This window comes from Schistocerca nitens, chromosome 7 (genome assembly GCF_023898315.1).
Source record: "Schistocerca nitens isolate TAMUIC-IGC-003100 chromosome 7, iqSchNite1.1, whole genome shotgun sequence".
Lineage (NCBI taxonomy): Eukaryota > Metazoa > Arthropoda > Insecta > Orthoptera > Acrididae > Schistocerca > Schistocerca nitens.
Window position 1 is genome coordinate 602328155 of NC_064620.1, and position 22991 is coordinate 602351145.

The 22991-nt window shown below is 42.4% G+C and overlaps 1 protein-coding gene across 3 annotated transcripts in view; it reads right to left on the minus strand.

Annotated features, from left to right (window-relative positions):
• Positions 1–7937: 7937 nt before the first annotated feature.
• The window catches only part of LOC126195262 (intraflagellar transport protein 57 homolog), a 177223-nt gene continuing 162169 nt past the window's right edge, over positions 7938–22991 (minus strand). For 2 of the 3 annotated variants that reach the window (XM_049933787.1, XM_049933788.1), the window contains exon 9: positions 7938–8291. In XM_049933787.1, the coding sequence (XP_049789744.1) occupies positions 8140–8291 (152 nt within the window). In that variant the 3' untranslated portion in view covers positions 7938–8139. The remainder of the gene's footprint in view (positions 8292–22991) is intronic. The other variant, XM_049933789.1, reaches the window with a different exon arrangement.

Sequence of the window (22991 nt, forward strand, 5' to 3'; positions counted from 1 at the left end):
AGCAGATGCTCGTAATGTTTTGGCTCATCGGTGTTTTTATGTGTGTGTAATACGAGACAAATAGTTACACTGAAAAAGCTACTGCTCTTTCTTTTACACTACTCAGCCACTGTCTTTATCTAGTATTTCAAACAGAGCATTTGTGTTAACTTTACACAATTGGTTATCAATTATAGTAGAAACCATTCAAGGGACCAGAAATTCATGACAAACAATAATGCAAATAATTATACAATGATATTCCAAAATACCTGTGAGTAAAATTGCACATAGTCTCACATTCCAAAATCATTGGCAAGAAACGAAGTTAAAAGTATCTGCCAGGAGAACAACATTATATGTAAACTTACTGTGCACAACATCAGCAATTCCATCAGTGCCTGGAGCTCACCAAATGGAGCTGCGGCAAAATTCATTAACCAAAAGTGTTGGGGAGAACGTCAAAGAGGAACCTTCTCTAGGACTTCATCTGCTGTATGTGATATGGAAGGCATTAAAACGAATGAGGACGGGAGTGTCATGATGCAAGATAAACCTGAGAAAATGGAGCTTCTTGAATGAAGATGAGTCCTGTGAGTGTGGTGACCCGCAGGACCCACATCATTTCCTCCTGGTCTCCAGAAACCTGCCCAGTCTTTGCAACACAGAAGATCAATATTCAGCAGGTGAATAAGGCAATCAAGACAGTGAAATTCTGGAGCTTACTGTCTATCTAACTGAAAATCAGTAGTTTTATGCAGAATTTTATTATTTTGTGTTACTGTACTTTATTTTTGTTTATTGTTCTGTATTTTTTATTGCTTTGTGTTATCTAAGTACTGGACACGTAAAACAAAATAAATAAATTTTCTTATGAAATATCTGATACCGGAATTATGTTTGCTTACAAGGCACGTTTATTTAGTTGAAAAAATGTGTGCGCACACTGTATGATAAAGCAAAGCGGATACTGGAATGATGTTTGCTTACAAGGCACTTTTATTTAGTTGAAAAAATGTGTGTGCACACTGTATGATAAAGCAAAGCAAAATAACAAACTGTATGAAAAAAGCTGCAAAAAGTAATCAATTGTATCTTGGGGATTTTGGGTGGGTGGGGGGTGAGAGAGGAAGAGAATTCGTGGTGAATTCATTGTAGGGCTTTATCCATGCAAGGTATCTCTAGCCATTGAGGTGAGAGCCACAGTGACAGCACAATGTCGACTTACTTCTGCCTCCAGAAGGGTAGCACTGGACAACTGCTGCTTGTGTCTTCCTGGGATCTTGTATCTTCCTAAACTTAAGCTAGTTAGGTATCCTGAACAGAATGATGTCCTCCATCAGCAAGTATTAAAAAAAACATTTCTCACATGAAACCCAACTTGCACTTTACTCACAGGACATCCTGGAAGCCACGGATCAAGGAAATCAGGGAGATATAATATTTATTAACTTGCAAACGGCATCTGACTTAATAGCACACCATTGTTTAATCAAAGTAAAATTATATGGGGTAGCAAACAAAATTTGTGATGGGTTGAGGATTTCTTGGTAGCCAGGATGCAGCATGCTACCTTGGATGGAGAGTCATCAACAGAACTAGAAGTAACTTCAGGCATGCCCCAGGGAAGTGTGTTTGGGCCCTTGTTGCTCACATTGTATACTGATGACCTTGGAGACTATATTAATAGCAACCTCAGGCTATTTACACATGATTCAGTTATCTATAGTACACTACTCCCGAAAAATGTTGCAGAAATATTTAGTTGTATCTTGATAAAATTTAAAAGTGGTGTAAAGATTGGCAACTTGCTTCTATTCTACAGTAATGTAAAATTATGCACTTTGCAAAAAATAAAAAAAAAATAAATAAATAAAATAAAAAAATAAAAATAAACCAATGATTCACAGTTAGAAACAGTCCACTCACAGAAATATCTGGGTATAACTATTTGTAGGGGTATGAAATGTGTTGATCACATAAGCTCAGTCGTATGTAAGGTAGACTACAGTTCATTGGCAGAATAGTGGAAAAATGCTGTCAGTCCACAAAGGGGACTGCTTACAAATCATTTGTGTGTCCAGTGTTAGAATACTGGTCAAATATGTCTAAGTCTTATTAAATAGAATTAACAGGTGATACTGAAATTATACAAAGATGGGCAGCAAATATTTTTCTTTCCTTTGTGGTGCAGACAGATACTGTTTATCGACTTGCTCCAAAGGTAACATCAACCATAGGAAAATTAACATGCAGTTCTATAAGTCTGCAATAAACAGTTCACAAAGTGAAAAAGCACTAACAAGTCCAGAATATAGTGAACTACAAAGTACAGTAAGAAGTGAGCCACACTGCGAGCCCAGGCCAAAAACTCAATGGTAAACAGTCATCACTGAGTCACATCGTGTGACATACATATCTTAATGGAGGCTCCCCTTATGACGGCGCCCTGCAGCATCAATACCTTTGACATGTCCATGTCCGTGCAAGGTGTGGGATCCGATGACAAAAAATATGGTCATAAGTTTCTTTGCCTCACAGGAGTCAGAGTTGTAAAACCTGAATTGGCAGACTCTTGAAGAAGGATGAAAATTATCCTGCAAGGACCTATTTACAAAATTTCAAGAACCAGGATTAAGTGAGGAATCTACAGATATTCATCATCCCCCAACACATTTCTCACACAGGGACTGTGAAGACAGAATTAGGCTAATTACAGAACACACAGAGGCAGTGATTCTCCCTGCCCTCCATACACAATTGGAATGGGAAAAATTCCTAATATGTGGTATCATGTTGGGTACTCTCAGCCAATGGTTTGCGGATTGTGTGTGTGTGAAGTGTAGTTGTGGATGTAGTAGCAGCTGTTTCTTGTCAACAAAACCTGTGCAAAATTAAAGTCACAAAATTTTGCAAGTTTTCTTGGCACATAGTTTTTGTATGTTATCCAAGTAATTTGCACAGAATGCCAGGGGCTGAATTAACAGTTCCAGAAAACTTTGCAAAATTGCTGGTTCACTGGTGACACCCAGCAAAAATGTGCTCTGTATGAGGTCCAAGGTACAAATTTATCACGGGTCATTGTAGGTCTAAGATCATCACACAGAGATAATTTTCAATTACCTTCAGAATAAGCACTGAAAGTGAAGCAAAAGTACTGTGTGTGATTGGTCCTATAAGATGAGTCCATTAATACACTCCTGGAAATGGAAAAAAGAACACATTGACACCGGTGTCAGACCCACCATACTTGCTCCGGACACTGCGAGAGGGCTGTACAAGCAATGATCACACGCACGGCACAGCGGACACACCAGGAACCGCGGTGTTGGCCGTCGAATGGCGCTAGCTGCGCAGCATTTGTGCACCGCCGCCGTCAGTGTCAGCCAGTTTGCCGTGGCATACGGAGCTCCATCGCAGTCTTTAACACTGGTAGCATGCCGCGACAGCGTGGACGTGAACCGTATGTGCAGTTGACGGACTTTGAGCGAGGGCGTATAGTGGGCATGCGGGAGGCCGGGTGGACGTACCGCCGGATTGCTCAACACGTGGGGCGTGAGGTCTCCACAGTACATCGATGTTGTCGCCAGTGGTCGGCGGAAGGTGCACGTGCCCGTCGACCTGGGACCGGACCGCAGCGACGCACGGATGCACGCCAAGACCGTAGGATCCTACGCAGTGCCGTAGGGGACCGCACCGCCACTTCCCAGCAAATTAGGGACACTGTTGCTCCTGGGGTATCGGCGAGGACCATTCGCAACCGTCTCCATGAAGCTGGGCTATGGTCCCGCACACCGTTAGGCCGTCTTCCGCTCACGCCCCAACATCGTGCAGCCCGCCTCCAGTGGTGTCGCGACAGGTGTGAATGGAGGGACGAATGGAGACGTGTCGTCTTCAGCGATGAGAGTCGCTTCTGCCTTGGTGCCAATGATGGTCGTATGCGTGTTTGGCGCCGTGCAGGTGAGCGCCACAATCAGGACTGCATACGACCGAGGCACACAGGGCCAACACCCGGCATCATGGTGTGGGGAGCGATCTCCTACACTGGCCGTACACCACTGGTGATCGTCGAGGGGACACTGAATAGTGCACGGTACATCCAAACCGTCATCGAACCCATCGTTCTACCATTCCTAGACCGGCAAGGGAACTTGCTGTTCCAACAGGACAATGCACGTCCGCATGTATCCCGCGCCACCCAACGTGCTCTAGAAGGTGTAAGTCAACTACCCTGGCCAGCAAGATCTCCGGATCTGTCCCCCATTGAGCATGTTTGGGACTGGATGAAGCGTCGTCTCACGCGGTCTGCACGTCCGGCACGAACGCTGGTCCAACTGAGGCGCCAGGTGGAAATGGCATGGCAAGCCGTTCCACAGGACTACATCCAGCATCTCTACGATCGTCTCCATGTGAGAATAGCAGCCTGCATTGCTGCGAAAGGTGGATATACACTGTACTAGTGCCGACATTGTGCATGCTCTGTTACCTGTGTCTATGTGCCTGTGGTTGTCAGTGTGATCATGTGATGTATCTGACACCAGGAATGTGTCAATAAAGTTTCCCCTTCCTGGGACAATGAATTCGCGGTGTTCTTATTTCAATTTCCAGGAGTGTATATCCAATTTAGGCTGAAGTCCATTCCTATGCATATAAGGACCTGGGTGGGCCCAAAAAATTAGTGGGGGTCACTGAGGGAATCAGATGTGCACCATGCATGAACAAGTCCAAACAAATACGAGTGCAAATAACTCTGAAAATTCTTGTTAAAGATCTAACAAAGCTTGAAAGGCACAGATTGTCATATATTTTGACATTTTCATGAATTGAGATTCAAAACATAGTAAATATTATTGATATTAGCAGCAAGTACTTTTAAAAATGAGAAATGGTATCTCACTTTCCTATATGATATCTCTAATAAACTTCCCCATAACAGGTGAAATGTCCTTAGCCAATAGGTGTACTAAGGTACTGATTGTTGTGCACATATTGGAATAACAACTGTTTTCTTATTAACCATAAAATAATTGAGTACAGCTTTATGGAACAAAGGTCCACAAACAAGTACAATTGCAATGTCCTTTTGTGAATGTCCACTATGACGAAGTCCACAACTGTTGGTAGTGGCAATGAGCAAGGAGGTGTTGCAGAGTCATAGTGATGCAGTCCCATGACGCTGTGACCTTGTGGGAAGTCAAGGAATAGGCCCAATGAAGAACAGCCTTCCAGGGCGGCTGAGGGTGAGCAGCAGCTGTGATCCAGGTGAAGGCACAAGACAGCACTGTTTGATGGGTACCAGCAGCAATCGTGGGCCGAAGCATATGTCTGAGGGCGACTGACAATTAGTAATGAGCTGGAATGATCATTGAGGAGCTGAGTGATGACCTAAGTACCTGTCAGCAGAAACAAATACAGGTCTGGTGTCACAAGGATACTTGACAACATGCACACAAATAGGTGCCAGTGACTGTAGGGCTGTCTTCAGTGACCTGCACACCACGTGCTAACATGGCTTGTGCCTACAGGTGCTGTGGCGGCTGCAGACGACTTGGCAGCAAAGAGCTCAGTGACTCTTCTGTTGACAAACCACCTCTGAAGATAAAGCAGGAGCCTTACCCGACCTGCTCAACATATCGAGTGTGGTGCCCAAATATAAAGGGACCCAGCCAACTTCACCTTTAGGAGAGATGTTCAGTGAAGCGCAACACCCAGGGAATGTGGCATTGAACAGCCACTAGATGATGATGTTTGGTTTGTGGAGCACTCAACTGCGCGGTTATCACTGCCCGTACAAAGTCCCAACCTTTGCTCAGTCCAATCTCGCTACTTTCATGATTGATGGTGAAACGATGAGGATAACACAAACACCAAGTCATCTCAAGGCGGACAGCCACTTGGGCCAACTGGAAAAAAATAACAGGACAATCAGTCAATGACCACAAAAATTATGGGTGTGGGCAGGACTGGGAGTGAAGGGACCAAGAAGGCACAACCCAGGCCCATGACAACAAACAAAGGGTTTGGTGGTGCCAGTGGGGCTGGCTGGGTGGACAAAAGGATTGCTCAGGAGGAATAAGTTGTGGCGGCAGTGCTGGCGACTGCTGGGAATGGCGTCAAGAGGGCTGGCCAGAGCAGAGGCCGGCAACGACTGCCGAGGAGGCTGCACAGCCAGCCACATGCAGTCGTCACAATGGTAGCAGAGGCGGGAATGGCCAAGAAAAGCACCAGGAGGACCAGCCACGACAGGACAAGCAACAGCTGTGGAGGAGGCCGCACTGAGGTGGATGTGGCCACAAGAACAACAGTGGCAACAGCCAGGAATGGCATCAGGAGGGCCAGCTGTGATAGTGACAGTGATGACTGGAAGGCTGCCTGCCACAGTGCTGGTAAGACAGTGCATAAGACAGGCCAGCTGCTGCAGAGCTAATGCTGACCAGACTGATGTCGAAAGGGTTGACGATGTGTGGGTTGGAGTCCGATGGTATCACATGGAAGGTCTGGGCTGCTACCAGTGGGACATTTGGCATTTAAGTCTGTGAATAGGAATGGCCTGCAGCACATCACGGCAACATTGTAAACAAGCTTCATGGTAGGAGGCTCAGCTTCCCACACACAAAATTCCTGGTTGCTTGTCCGAATGCTGCAGGGGAAAAAAAAAATCTGAGTGCGCTGAATAGTGCTCTGCTGCAGGTCCTGAATTGTTTGAACCCTGAATTTGAGGGCTGGAGCCAATGATATCTCTGGTGATTGAGAATACAGTGCAAGTGAACTAGAACCTGAACAAACACAGGAACACAAGGAATTTGCAGACCAACAATGGCTAGGAAGAGAATGCACATTGGAATATCCCATCAATGGACTGCCCAAACTGTAAAGAAGAGAGAACATTGCCAAGAACTTGCCACTGCTGAGAAATGTGAACACAAAATGCAGAGGAAAGCCTAGCAGAATCAAGACAACCAAACAATTGAACACGGGTACTAAATCCAAGAATTGAACAGCTCATGTCTAGTACACAGCTGGATACACTTGCACTGTAGTAAGGCTGAACTGCCCTAGTCCAGTACACACTTGGACACAGGTGCAGTGTAGTAGGATTCAAATACAGAGTGGCACAATACAATAACATGACTTCACTGCCCCCTCAAGAAGAATGAACACACAAGCAAGGCACTAGGTCATCTCATTATGATTCATTTCGCCCATATCAGAGCCTGGTGGCATACATCTGGCCACCAGATGGCAGCATGACCAAACATCAAAGGCAGCATCACTTCAAGGTCAGCACATGCAGACAATGGACAGGGCCACCTCAAGAAAGTAACTAGTAATCGACATGATATAATCTCAAAGCAGAGGGCGCTCACTCAGATTCTGTTTTGATTTGTTTACGTGCTCACTTCACTCCGCTCTTGGGATTCTCAGTACCTGATCAGACTGAGACTGGGAATGTACTTTGACTTTTTATGGAACTTCTCAACTGTGTGCCCATTAAAGTGATTTTGATATTATATGTGTACTTGTTTGTGTGTAGTTACTATTCTTCCTGAAAAGATCTCGGCCGAATTAATAACTGGATTGATATGAGTGAGCACTATCATCATTTAAAGCACAGTCCCAACATGAGCCCAAAGCATGACAGTAACAGCTGAATCAGGTATACCAATGAGTACAGTGGAGTGCAGGACTGGCTCTCAAGTTGCAGCTGAGTTGTTACAGGGAGTGCTGGCACTCATGTGACTTCTTACGGTTGATGCACTGCAGTGGATGTGCACCGACACACAGTATCTCTCCACTGTGTTGATAATGGGCTATACAGACTGGCGTATCATTGCTAGATTTGTAGAATACTACAATTTCCATCAGTAACTAGTTAAACAGATATAATTCCCCAAATTTTTTTAATACCGATTTATTATACTTTTGTCTTTAGGATTTACATAACGAACCAACAACTTCAATTCTGCTAAAAATTATTTAACTCTTATATACAGCAGTAAAATATTTCAATAATTCCAAGTAAATAGATTTCAGATTCCCATATCACAAGAAGTGACCACTCACGTTGTATCAAGAATTTCGAATATCTTGGAAAACTTTTTACTTGTGCAGTTTGAAAATGCACCACTTAATCTGCTGGTACAACTTTACCACAGTGTACTAGGCAGGTGTATTCATGTCTTGTTGCAGCTGGCTCTTGTCCCGCAGTCTGGCTTGTAGCAAGCTATTCTCCAAGACTCCAATTCGCACATCCATTGATGTTATTTCACTCTTAACCTTGGTAATGGCCTTTTTTATGTTCACCAATGGTGCTGAAAAAATAAACCATCAGAAACAGTATCCAAAAAACAAGTATATTTTGAGTAGCTGAACAGTAATTAATGAAGAAAAGTGTAGATTTACATGAATAATTAATACTGTAGTCTATATCACTGACAAGCTTTGTAAGTTATTATGTTCTAAATTATTACTTGATTCAGATACTGGAAGTTAGCCCTGGAACAGTGCTTGCTATTCTTTGTTCTATTTTACTATAAGGTCTTCTGTTAGTTCAGTCTAAGCATAAGATGCAAACCTTAGTAGTTGTTTCTTATTAACAGAATGTAGTCACAACTCTGTCAAATATTTTCTATGTGCCCACAAACAACTCCACTGGTAAATGCGCAGAATTGAAATCTCGTTCACTATGTGAAAGAACAACTTAACAGCACCTAATATTACACAAAACACAGTTTATCTAATCTCATTGCATTCTGATTTTGCATGTATATTACTAGTTGTAAATTTCCCACAGTTAAAACAAAGAGGGGAACTATTTGCTAATAGCTGTGAAAAAAGATATGTATGGAAACTAGCAATATCCTAAGTCTTATTTACATGCCTATTGACTAATCTGTGCCTCAACTATTTGGTGAATTGTTATCCTTATTTCTTAACTTATTTGTAAAAATACTGGGAAAGATATGACTGCAAAACAATCACTGTGGTATATGGGATGATTAAATGTAATTTCTGGGACATGAAATGTAAAGGTGTTATCCTATGGATTTCAGATTCAAACATCTATGAACCACTTAAGAATGGGCAAAAAGATGACAGGATTACATCAAAAGCCTGTATGGCAAAGAGCAATAATCATGGTGTATGGTAGGGGAGGATACAGGTGATGTAGAAGGAATAGGTGATCCAGTACTGACAAAGCACTGTGGACTGAAATCACACAAGGTAGCAGGATGTGATGACACACTTTCTAGAGGTACTGAAATCTGTGGAAGTGTAGAAACAAGAAGATTATTTGAGCTGCGGAACAAATACTTATTAAATGGGTCATCAGCCATCAGATTTCCAGAAAAGCATATCATCACATAACCAAAAAATGTAAACATTATCAGAGGACTAGTCAACTAGGCATTCTTGTAAACTGCTAACCAGAATAATATATAAAAGAAAAAAACCAAAAAACTGAAGACTTACTAGATTAAAATCAACTTGTATCCGGGAAGGGAAAAGATACCTGAGAAATAATTTTGACATTGTGCTTAGAAACTGAAGGCAAATTAACCGTCGAGTGGTTGCACTGGTTGAATGAGTCAACCAGAATTTGTTATTTTGCTCTGAATTCAAATTACCCATTGTTGCCCATCCAGCAGTTCTACCTATCTTCAAGCTGAACCTCTGTCTGTTAGCTGCATTGCTGATGGACTTGTAGTGACCACACACTGCCAATAAGTGCAGCTTATCTTTGTCTGCACTCTATTTGGTGTACAGAGCCAGTCATGCAATTGGTAATGTTTTTTATGTTAATTATTTACACCACTGTTTTTACAGGTTTATGCTTCCTTTTTATTTATATTTTTAGGGCCCTTTCCAACAAAGGGTTGTCAGAGGTGCAAACTGAAAGGGTTTTAAATGAAGTTTCCAATGACAGCAAATATTCTGAATTTGAGTGGTCTGTCAGGGAGGTAGAACAACTACTAATTAGCAAACACAACAGTGTATCAGAAACAGAAGCAGGTTTTTAGAGGGAAATGGAGATATACATTTCAAAGAAGACAAAGTGCAATGTCATGTACAAGGAGGAGGAAAGAAGAAGAAGAAGAAGAAGAAGAAGGAGAGGAAGATGGTGACAAAAATTATGATTTTATTTGTATGTTTTTTGTTCACAAAGAGAGTAAAAATGCCCTCGAAAAATATAATAAATATTCTTCCTAGAAGTGACAGCATTCAACAATACTGCTATTTAGGACATGATTGAGTCACTTGTGGAAAACACTGACTCGCATATTAGAAACCTGATATCACAAAACAACTATTCTAGACTGAGGGATGTAAAGAAAAGTTCTAGGGAAGAGGTACATGTTCTCATTGGAATCCTTATTTTGACTGGCTTGAAGGGCAGAAGTAAAAGAAATGTAGAGGAACTTTGGAGTAATGATGAAAATGGTACGATGATTCTCATACATTATATATTGTATAGACAGTTTTTATTTCTCCTCTTAAGTGTGTGATTTGATTATAAATTAGTTGAAAAGAGCACAAAGGTGTTAAAAGCATACATTAGCAGCAGCCACATGATATTTTGATAATTTTGTCACAGACTACATGGAAACCTATAGTTGGGGAGAGTTAGTAACCATAGATGAGATGCTGACACCCGTACATTCGTTCAATATACACCCAACAAACCAGCCATGTATGGCTTGAAATTCTTTGCTATTTTTGATGGCATAACATTTTTTACAGCATCAATTGAGCTATATTTCAGAATACAACAACATGGCCCTTAAAAGGTGTTAAATAAAGCATGTGACATTGTGTATCAACTGGCAGAAACTTTGAATGGCGCCAATTGGAATCTTACTTTTGATAATCGGTATACCAGATATCCATTGATAGTTTCACTTTTACAGAAACACATCATTTGCTTTGGAACTCAGAAGAAAAATAAAATGGAAATTACTGTCATTGAAATCCAGGAATATTGGATCTTCACTGTTCAGATACCAGAAAGATTTCACAATGGTGTCATATGTGCGCCCCCCCCCCTCCCCCTAAAAAAAAAGTGTTGTTCTGCTTAGCACCATGCACAGTAAAGGCACAAAGGAAGGAGTTGACACAGTTCACCCGATGTGCAGTAAATACTCTGTGGCTTGAATAACAAGACCATATGGTTTGCTTTACTAAATATCACTAGGATCAATGCCCAAATATTGTATCAGTCCAATGCAGAAATCGCAAGAAAACCAAGGAGAATAGTTTTGAAACAGTTGACTCAACAACTTATGAAAGCTCATTTAGTTACAAGATACTAGATTCTGATGCTTCCAAATGATACAAAGGTGTTGTGGCATTTTATAAATTCAAAGAATCTTGAGAACCGGAAGAGCCTCCAAACAAAAAGAACAGTCACTGCATTCTGAGTGGCAGAGAAAAGAATATTGTTACCACAATTCGTTGCAGTTAGTGTAAGATGTTTGTATTCAAAAAGCATTCTTCCACTGTCTATGAAAAGTGTACATCTAACACTGTGAAGGAGCTGGAGGAACAGGATGAGTAAACTCTGTTTTTACATAATACCGATATCACCATTTGTAATAAAAAGCTGAGAATATAATACACTAGGTACTGTATGAGTATCGTGTGCTGAGAAGTAAATACAGGCCAAGTTGATACATGATTTGTGTGTGTGTTAAAAATTTATTGTTAAATAAAAGATTAGGATACTTTAATTAGATTTTGTAGCTACATATTTTGAACAAATATTAAAATATATATTTATATAATGTATAAAAAAGTAAATTAAAATTTAATTTTTCAATACCAAGGATATTAAGTCAGTTTTTTTCAATCCTCCAAAAAACACAATGGCTGGTTGACAAGTCAGTCATATGACCACTGTTGTTACAAAAACTGATGCAACCGCTTGAGTTTTAAAGAAAAATCAGAATACCTCCAAAGCAATTTTGGACCAGAAAAAGACAGTTCTTTATCCTGAGAAGACTGATGCTAAGATACAGACAGATGAATAATCTGCTACATCTACAAAAGAGATGAGAGAGAGAGAGAGAGAGAGAGAGAGAGAGAGAGAGAGAGAGAGAGAGATAAAAGTGATAGGTCATAAAAGATAAGTTCATGTTATTCTCTTTACATCTGGATACCTTTTGGCATAATTCAAGGAGGTTAAAATATAGGGAATTCCCTTAAGCTGAAAAAGTGAAGCCAGCCTCTGCAATATTAGTGAGTCTTAATGAAGTATTCATATTGCAGCACTGCTCTTCGATTTCACTTAAAACAGGAATAATAAAGTTGGTTGTTTTGCCACAATGTACATCGTGCTCAAAAAGTAAGAACTGGCATTAAAATATTGTAATTTTAAACTGTCTGAGGATGAGTATTCATCCAGTAAAGTAAGTTGTTTCGAAGTACATTCTCAGAACTGACTGGCAATTCAAAGCATTCACACACAGGGATTTATGAGAGAAGCATGTTTCTAAGACTTACCAAGATGGTGGACAAGCTTCACCTGATGCCATCTCCCCTTTACTCAAACCACCTTGGCCTAATTATGTCAAGGAACTGTCATGAGTCACAGAAATTCCATATGCTACTGGATGTCACTGTCTATGACAGAGGAGCCTTATCAACAATACTGATTCCATTAGCCAGCTTATTTCTCTGTACTATCTTCAGCATAAAGCAAAAGTTTCCATTCACCACTACGGATGTAGCCACCAATTAAAGTTGTATACTCTTATGTCAATGTCTTCTTTGATGACAGTATCACAAAAGACAGGTGCAAGGAATACGATTTTCAATTTGTCAGACATAACTAAATGTTTATTTATGAGGCCTTGCTCAGTAACAGCAAATCTGTACAATATTTATTGTAGTGACAGTGCTCCGTGCAACATTCTGAAACCATAAATACAGACTGACCAACGTAAGTGCTACTGCATTCACAAGGAATTTAATAAATTCTGGGAACATTGAGTCCAAAGCCATTTTTATTGGGTGCCGCATTTCTTTGATATTCTTGGAAAGTTGGCAAATGGATTGAAGACATTGTCTGCCCAGGACCCTGCCTATTTTCTTTGTTGTAGCTCTGAAGAAAGGATGAAGTGCTGTAGACTGATTATCTTATGATTGTTGAATATCTCTATGATGTTTTATCTGTTAGAAATGGCTTACTGAATATCTGAACCACTATAAATATTCTGACGGAACATCTGATTAAAATATCTGATCTCAAAATCCAGGTGGTCCTCATCAGAGACAGACTTAACTCCATGCATCAGCATATTTAAAACTATTTATGTATAGCATTCTGAAAAACTACCCTCCTGGGTGTCTATCAGATCATACAATACATTAATTACACCGAAAATTCTCTACACGATGGAACTTTTTTTAAATAAAAATCTTAACTCTAATATTGCAACAATTAAGATATTAATTTACACAATATAACTTAACAAAAAACCTATATAAACAAAATTAGTTGCCGAAGGTATTAAAGACTATCATTTGATAATGGCTAAACCAATTTGGCTCATTTTTTGTTGCTGTGTCCGTAATTGTCAGGGCAAGGTTTGTATGAAAGAAAATTTTTGGAAAATTCGCTGGAAGAATCAGAAATCTGGATGGTATTCTAGTATGAAAATCTCAATGAAGAAAATGTGATGGCCAATTTGACAGTTCTGCTCTCATGTCTTCCTAACAATAAATATAAAAATAAATTGACTTTCAGTTTGACAGTTCTGCTCTCACATCGTTTCATAACAACAACAAATTCCGCACTGAATATTGATTTTTGCAATAAACAACTGAAAGCAATATTTCATTGTGTTATCAGTGGTGGTCTTATCTTTCGTGTGTTTCAAAGACTGATTTGACATCAGTTCATGGTAATTTGTTGTGTTGCAAAGATTCAATTGATTTCAGTTTGTGGTTTATCACTCTGGAAAAAATGCCACCATTGAACAGGGAGGTGTCAAAATACCAGTCAGTGTACATGCAACACAAGCAAACTACATGATCATCGAGTCAATGAGACTCATGAAGAGCTTAGACAGTGTCTGGAGGCAAGTCAAATAAGAATTTCTCAAGCAGGACCCATTATGACTCTGGAACAACAAATTCTGATTTATTTCATTTCATTTCAATAAATTCATGATCTTACTGAAATTGTTTTGTTTCAGTTCACACAAATTCAAGGAAAGATTTGGAAAGGTCTGGAGGTAAGTCAAATAAGAATTTCTCAAGCATGACCCATTATGACTCTGGAACAAAAAATTCTGATTTATTTCATTTCATTTCAATAAATTCATGATCTTACTGAAATTGTTTTGTTTCAGTTCACACAAATTCAAGGAAAGATTTGGTTGATGAATCGATATGCCAATGACGCAAAATCGACGTGAGCAATGTGTCAGTCAACCTAGTCACGCACCAGGTTGAAGACGTAGCTGACTGACTGATTGAGAGACAGACAACACACAACCTAAACTGTGGAGATGCAGACATGTTATATAATAAACACTTTCTGCTAAACTGGCTGCGAGAAAGAACACGCTGAGCTGTGCTGTGAAAATGTATGGTTTTGTTTTCCTTTTTGCAGTCATTTTTAAGAGAAAACAGGAAAATTTGTGTTTATGGCTAACTTTATAATCCTGCCTGTTCGTAGATGATAACCATGTGAAAGACTGGCATTAAAGCTACTATCTTCAGAGATCCTGTAGATGGAAAGGTCTCTCTCATACCCTATGATCCCAACCTATTTACCCATGCATTCTGACTTCTACTCTGAATCAAGGTTCCATTTGCAATAACAATAAATAAGGTCAGAGTTTGCAATAACAATAAATAAAGTTAGAGAGAGGGGGAGGAGGAGACAGAGAGAGCAGGGGAGAGAAAATGTATATAATAAGGAAAAATCTGTATATTGAGCAAGCAGTAAAGGAAACAAAAGAAAAATTCGGAGCAGGTATTAAAATTCATGGAGAAGAAGTAAAAACTTTGAGGTTCGCCGATGACATTGTAATTCTGTCAGAGACAGTAAAGGACTTGGAAGAGCAGTTGAATGGAATGGACAGTGTCTTGAAAGGAGGATATAAGATGAACATCAACAAAAGCAAAACAAGGATAATGGAATGTAGTCAAATTAAATCGGGTGATGCTGAGGGAATTAAGATTAGGAAATGAGACACTTAAACTAGTAAAGGAATTTTGCTATTTAGGGAGTAAAATAACTGATGATGGTCGAAGTAGAGAGGATATAAAATGTAGACTGGCAATGGCAAGGAAATCGTTTCTGAAGAAGAGAAATTTGTTAACATCAAGTATAGATTTAAGTGTCAGGAAGTCGTTTCTGAAAATATTTGTATGGAGTGTAGCCATGTATGGAAGTGAAACATGGACGATAAACAGTTTGGACAAGAAGAGAATAGAAGCTTTTGAAATGTGGTGCTACAGAAGAATGCTGAAGATAAGGTGGGTAGATCACGTAACTAATGAGGAAGTACTGAATAGGATTGGGGAGAAGAGAAGTTTGTGGCACAACTTGACCAGAAGAAGGGATCGGTTGGTAGGACATGTTTTGAGGCATCAAGGGATCACAAATTTAGCATTGGAGGGCAGCGTGGAGGGTAAAAATCGTAGAGGGAGACCAAGAGATGAATACACTAAGCAGATTCAGAAGGATGTAGGTTGCAGTAGGTACTGGGAGATGAAGAAGCTTGCGCAGGACAGAGTAGCATGGAGAGCTGCATCAAACCAGTCTCAGGACTGAAGACCACAACAACAACAACAAGGGAAAAGACGCATATGGACAGAGAAATGAGGAAGGAGAAGATGGATAGGGAGAGTGTGGGATTAGAGGTTTACAGGGAGCAGGGGAAAATGATGAACAGAGACAGGGGGGGGGGGGGGGGGAGGCGGAGATGGTTAAAGGACAGGGATAGAGAGAGGGGGGAATAGGAGATTAAGACATATATCCAATTCTCACATATATTTAGCAGTTGCAAAGTGTTGCGGGGTTCGTTCGTGTGTATGGAAATCATAACATATTGCAATGAATATTAAATGAAAATAAGTAAATGAAACAAAAAATCAATGTATTAAGCTGCCTCTGAAGTGTATTTGTTGCCCTTGAGTGATTGCTACCTGGGTATGTTTCCAAGTTTTTCCTGCACTGAGTGGGTAAATAACCCACACTTATAGCCACCTGTGCATTTCCTGGAGATATTAGCCTTATATTGACTATTTGTATTCCATAGCATACGTAACCCTTTAGTTTGTATGCAGCTCAGCCAACACACCTCGGTATGGATTTCATAAATACTGTATTTAATTTATTTGATTCTACTTAACCAACACTGAATATTTCATACTGTAATTTTAATTAATCGTCGAGATATTAAGCAACTTGGAAAAACATATCAGTCTTCACAATACTTTGTAGATGAACCGACCAAACCAGTATGAGTTGATAATGTATTTACATTAAACTATATTGCAATTACATATACTACTATACAACAGACACAACAATTCACTGATCACACAGTGTTTTTTTTATGCTACTTGTGAAATTACATTAAAGCGGTTACTTGTTGTGGTCACTGCCATTTATGTTTCATATCAAGACAATCATTCCCTCACCATCAGCACTACTGAGATCAGCAACAAAAACCATTAAGATATAAATGTATTGGGGCATGAATATAAAAATATTCTAGATCCTTAAAAAACATTTCTGTGAGATATATGGGTATTTACTTTAGACAATATTCTTGCAACTTGCTTCTGCTGAATACATATTTAGTGTACTGAAGAATAATATGCATAATAGGCTAAGACTTTTTGTCTTTAGGACAACACAGTGAGACATGAAGATGCTGAACTGGCCTTCTTGATTAATTTCTGATCTGAGCTGCTTGATTATTTTAACTGCGCGTTGACTCTATTTTCACTTGTTATCCAATTGGAACCCAAGGAATTTTATACAGGTTGTTTGATTTAATGTATGATATTTACTGCCTACTTACAATGCTACCAAGCAGCAATTTTTGAACCACCGCTTACAGTCATTGGAAGGTAATTTACATAGGTTAAGAACAGGAGTGTGCCCAGTACTGATCCTTGTGGGATATCCACATGTTATATTCCTTCCATTCTTAGTTTAGTTTCATGACTGTGATGTGTAAGCTAACAATGGAACCTTCTGCTTCACATCCACACAAAGGGGATGCCATTAATGCCATAACACTGTCTGTCAAGCAGAATTTTGTGATCTGAACAATCAAAGGTTTGTGCAGGGTCACAAAACCAACAGGATCATTTTTCTTGTTTAGCTCTGCCAGGATTTTATTTGTTAGGTCTCGTACTCTGTTCTATGAAAGCTAAACTGAGAGGCAGTTAACAATTTCTTCTCAGTTAAATGAGTCAGTATTCTGTCACAAGCTACTTTTTAAAATTCTTCCAGGAAGACTGGAAGGAGAGAAACAGGTCTGCCATTAGAGGTGGTCTGCCTATCTCCAGTTTTAAACATAAGTTTTACCACAGCATATTGAAGTCCGCTAGTGTTGTGACAGTGCCACAAGATTTAAAAGTGCAGCTACGTCAGTACGCAAACACGGCGATAGAGGCGCTCCGCAGCTCGGCTGAGTGCGGGAGCGCCACCTAGCTATGAATGGCGCCGGCCGCATGTCACGGCACGGCAGTTGAGTGACAGATACGGAGTTGGTAGCATGAACCCCACTATTGTTTTTACGTTTGTATATCCACGCAATTTATTAGTGAATTAAAGGTTATAACACTTTTTGGCGACGAGGTCGGATATTTTTTTTTCCAGCGATGGAGTATTGTGCGTTTGTGTCTGGGCAGACATGGAACAGCTTCTGCAAGCGCTCATTGAACTACAAACACAGCTGACGGCTGCTATTCAGGCATTGTCGACGTCGCTTACTCATCGTCTGTCGTCCTCTTCTCCGCCTCCGTTCCCTCCTTACGACGAGGCCGCTGAAGACTGGGAGGATTATGAGAAGCATTTGCGGCAACACTTCTTGGCTTTCGGCGTTGTCGACGCTCCGATGTGTAAGTCGTTATTTCTATCTTGGATTTCCCCACGGACCTATCAGCTGCTATCTCAGTTAGCCCCTCTGTGAGAACCTGCCTCTCTGTCCTTCCAAGAAATGTGTGACTTATTGTCTAACTATTACCGAAAAAACAACCACGTCGTTGCCGCCCGCATGGCGTTCTACCGGTGTCGTAAACAGCCCCATCAATCTTACCGGGCTTGGGCGGCGGAACTTCACGGTCTGAGTAGGAAATGTCAGTTTGTCACGGACACTCATCATGAGTCTTATGCTGATTGAATGGTTCGGGATGCTATTCTACGGCTTGCTCCTGATAAAGAAGTTCGGCAACGTGCCCTACAACTGCCAAACCCGTCGTTGTCGGAAGTTCTAAGCATCGCTCAATCCTTGGAAGTGTCTCACGCTGCTGGCGTGCAAATAGACGCATGGTGTGATGTAGGCGCTGTACAGTCAACTTTCGACATGGACAAATTGCCTGTTTCCCAGGAGAACGAAGATGTGGCGGCGGTTCACTCGTGTAAACAACGTCGCGTTGGGCCGCAACGCTCGCAGCGAAAACAGCAACCACAGAAACAGATTCGTTCCGCCCTTCCTTCTTGTCCACGTTGTTTCGTACAGCATGACAGGGCCGTGTGTCCAAAACGTTGGGCCACGTGTAATTCATGTAGGAAAAAAGGCCACATTGCTTCTGTGTGTCAGTCCCCTAAAGTTCCTGTCGACGAGGACGAGGCATCGGACATGGATGTTAACTGTGTGCTTTCTCAAACAAATAAGTTATTTGTTACTGTTCGTGTTCTGGATAAAGACATTCGCATGCAAGTGGACACTGGCTCTGCACTAACTCTCATTAATTCTCGCACGTATTTGGAGTTGGGCCCGCCTACCTTGTCTCCAGTTACGCGAAATCTGAGAACTTATAATAAACAGAAAATTCCTATCGTTGGCCAGTTTGATGCTTCCACTGCCTACAAGTCTGTTGTTCGGCCCCTCACGTTTTATGTGGTGGATCATGCGGGCACTGAAAAACTGTTCGGTTATGATGCTTTCCAGTTGTTTCGGTTCTCCATTGATGATGATGTGCACCTCATATCTGCGGATATTCCGTGTCAACAGCTGGATGGATTGTGTTCTGAATTCTCGTCCGTGTTCTCTGCTGGTCAGGGTCGTGCCAAGGATTTTGAAGCCCACATTACTCTTAAACCTACAGCTCGCCCTAAGTTTTTCCGGGCACGCCCTATTCCGATGGCGTTGCGTGCACCTGTCAAGGCTGAGGTAGACAGGTTAACAGCTTCCGGGATTCTCCTTCCTGTTACCTCCAGCGAATGGGCATCGCCAATCGTGGTGGTTTTTAAACCAAACGGGAGTCTGCGATTGTGTGGCGATTTTAAAGCCACTGTCAACGCTCAGAGCCTCATTGACACTTATCCTCTTCCCCGTCCTGAGGAGTTATTTACCAAGCTCGCTGGGGGCCAGTTCCTTTCCAAACTTGACTTATCAGAGGCGTACCATCAGTTGCCGTTGGATGCGTCTTCCAAGGAATTTCTCGTCATCAACACTCCTTGTGGGTTGTATCAGTACCAGCGGTTACCATTTGGTGTCGCTAGCACGCCTGCCACTTTTCAGCGGTTTTTGGAACAGCTCACGGCTTCCGTTCCTGGCTGCATCAACTACCTGGATGACATTGTTGTCACGGGGGCCTCCACTGAGGAGCACCTTCGCAATTTGCGCATTATTTCGGGTTCTGCATTCGGCTGGGTTGAAGTGCAATCTGGACAAGTCACAGTTCTTCCAACCCTCCATTGTGTATCTTGGTTTCCACTTGTCCCGTGAAGGTATATGTCCTCTACGTCAGCACGTTGCGGCCATTACCGCTCTCCCCCGGCCGTCTACGGTCAAAGAAATTCAGGCGTTTCTAGGCAAGATTGCTTATTATCACAAATTCATTCCATCCGCGGCGGCGGTGGCTCATTCTCTGCATCAGCTGTTACGCAAAAATGTTCCTTTCTGTTGGTCCGACGAGTGTGAGCAGGCTTTTGTCCGCCTGAAGGCTCATTTGCAGTCGGCGCCTTGTCTTGCCACATTCCGTCCGGGTCAGCACTTGGTTCTGGCGACTGACGCGTCACAGTATGGCCTAGGGGCTGTTCTCGCCCATCGGTATGAGGATGGGTCGGAACGACCCATCGCGTATGCTTCCAAGCCCCTCAACGATGCGCAACGGCGTTACTCTCAAATCGAAAAGGAGGCGCTCACTATCATTTATGCTCTAAAAAAGTTCAGCATTTTCTTGTATGGTTCAAAGTTTCACCTCATCACCGACCACAAGCCGCTGGTCTCTCTGTTCAGCCCCTCGGCGTCGCTTCCGGATAAGGCAGCTCACCGCCTGCAACGTTGGGCCTTATACTTGTCTCGTTTTCATTATGAGATTCACTATCGCCCCACGGCGCAGCACGCCAACGATGACGCGTTGTCACGTTTGCCGATGGGCTCCGACCCGGTTTTTGATCGAGATGAACTACTCTGTTTCCACATTGATGAGGAAAAACGTCGTGCGGTCGAGGGTTTTCCGCTTACAGGTTCGCAGGTCGCGTCGGCTACTGCGCGGGACCCGGTCCTGCGTCAGGTGATCGGTTTTGTTCAACGGGGTTGGCTGGACAGGACCAAGGGCCGGGCATTGGATCCCCTTCGCAACTACCATGCCTTGCGCCTTCGTCTGTCTGTTCGTGTGGGTGTTGTTCTTCTGGCCACGGATGGCGCATCTCCACGGGTCGTGGTGCCAGCTTCTCTTCGCAAAGATGTTCTCAAACTATTGCATGAAGGCCATTGGGGTATTTCTTGAACTAAGTCCCTGGCCCGCAGGATGTTTATTGGCCCGGTATTGATTCGGACATCTCCCACATGGTCGCTGCGTGTGGTCAGTGTGCTCAACAACTGGCTGCGCCCCGTACAATGCCCTCCCCGTGGCCTGATCCGGCGCAGCCATGGGAACGGGTGCACGCTGACTTTGCCGGCCCCTTCCTCGGCACTTATTGGCTACTGTTGATTGACGCCTTCTCGAAGTTTCCGTTTGTGGTTCGCTGTCCGTCGCCCACCACTGCGGCGATGACGCTGGCTTTGTCCAAAATCTTTGCGCTAGAAGGTCTTCCATCCACGATTGTCACGGACAACGGCCCTCAGTTCTCTTCGCAGGCCTTCCGTGATTTTTGTACTGGACAAGGGATTCATCATGTTACAGCACCGCCCTTCCATCCCCAATCGAATGGGGAGGTCGGCGCCTTGTCCGCACTTTCAAAAGCCAGATGAAAAAATTCCTTACTGATTTTTCTACCGATGATGCTCTGTTGCAATTTCTGAGTTCTTATCGCTTCACGCCTCTGGGAGATCGCAGCCCTGCTGAACTCTTGCATGGCCGCCAACCGCGCACTCTACTGCACCTGCTTCACCCTGTCAGGCCTAGTACTGTGTCCCCTAGTGCGGGAAAATAATCGGTGGGCGCCGACATGTGGGCACGAGGGTATGGATCTCGCCCTAAATGGATTCCAGGGGTGGTCAAGGCTTTTCGCGGCCGCCGGCTTTGTGAAATACGTACGGACGACGGCATGGTTGTTCGCCATTACGAACAGATGCGCCCACGAGTGGTGGCCCCTTCTTTCGCCTCCACCAGCCCAAGAAGCCAGTCCTGTCGCTGCGGCTGATCTCCCGTGCGTGTCGCTGCAGCCAACGTCGCTGCCGTTTCCGAGTACGCCGGAACCGGCACCAGTCGTGACGCTGCCTTCTCCGGGACCCATCTCGCTGGAGCACACCCCCAGGTCCACGACACCTATGGATGCTGCTCCGGAGTTTTCACCCATCATCTCGTCCAGGAGGCACGTTCCACGCACAAGCTTCCGTCCTGGACATTTTCGACCATATTCTCGTGTTTCTCCGCGGGATCTTCTCGGGGTCTCCCAAGAGGCCACGGATGTCTCCGCACTGTCCGTGTCTCCAAGGAAGTGAGTGTCTTTTTTTTTCAAGGGGGGAAAAGTGTTGTGATAGTGCCACGAGATTTAAAAGTGCCGCTACGTCAGTACGCAAACACGGCGATAGAGGCGCTCCGCAGCTCGGCTGAGTGCGGGAGCGCCACCTAGCTATGAACAGCGCCGGCCGCATGTCACGGCACGGCAGTTGAGTGACAGATACGGAGTTGGTAGCATGAAACCCACTATTGTTTTTACGTTTGTATATCCACGCAATTTATTAGTGAATTAAAGGTTATAACAGCTAGGAAATATGCCCTGAGTCATTAATTGATAACAAAGATAGTTTAAAGGTAATCCTATCAAGTCAGCATCAGATTTTAACACATTCTGACACAAACACCACCATAATCAGTGGAATTATTGCTTTTTAGGGTCTGGTTCATTGGAATCTCTTTTGGGGTTTTTTGAACTAATATGTCTTGGCAGCACATGCAGTGTCTGCAAAAGTAGACCTAATTCATCCGTGTTTGACTGTCTCACCAACAACACAGCCCTTCCGCCCAAATGTGAAAGTCTTAGAAAATCTGTCAAAAGAACTGGCACAAAATATGGCTTAAGGATAAACAAAGATGATGATAAAGTGCAGTTGAAAGGAGGATAACTACTCACTCACAATCAAAATTGGGACTGACACAGCAGTGGAAGAAATGAAACAATTTTATATCTGGCAAGAATGTTTACAGAGGATGGCTGAAGTAAGTAGGATATCAGAAGTCAATTGCCAATGTGAAGAAAGATTTCTTTAACAAAGAAGCAGTATCTGTACCAGGTGTTGATAGAGTACATGTCCCAAAAGTTTCAAGAATAATTTTTTACATATTTATTGTTTTTTAACATATAAAATCATTCAAAAATTTTCAAAGTACACTGCTTCTGCGTTTATGCATTGGTGCAACTGCTT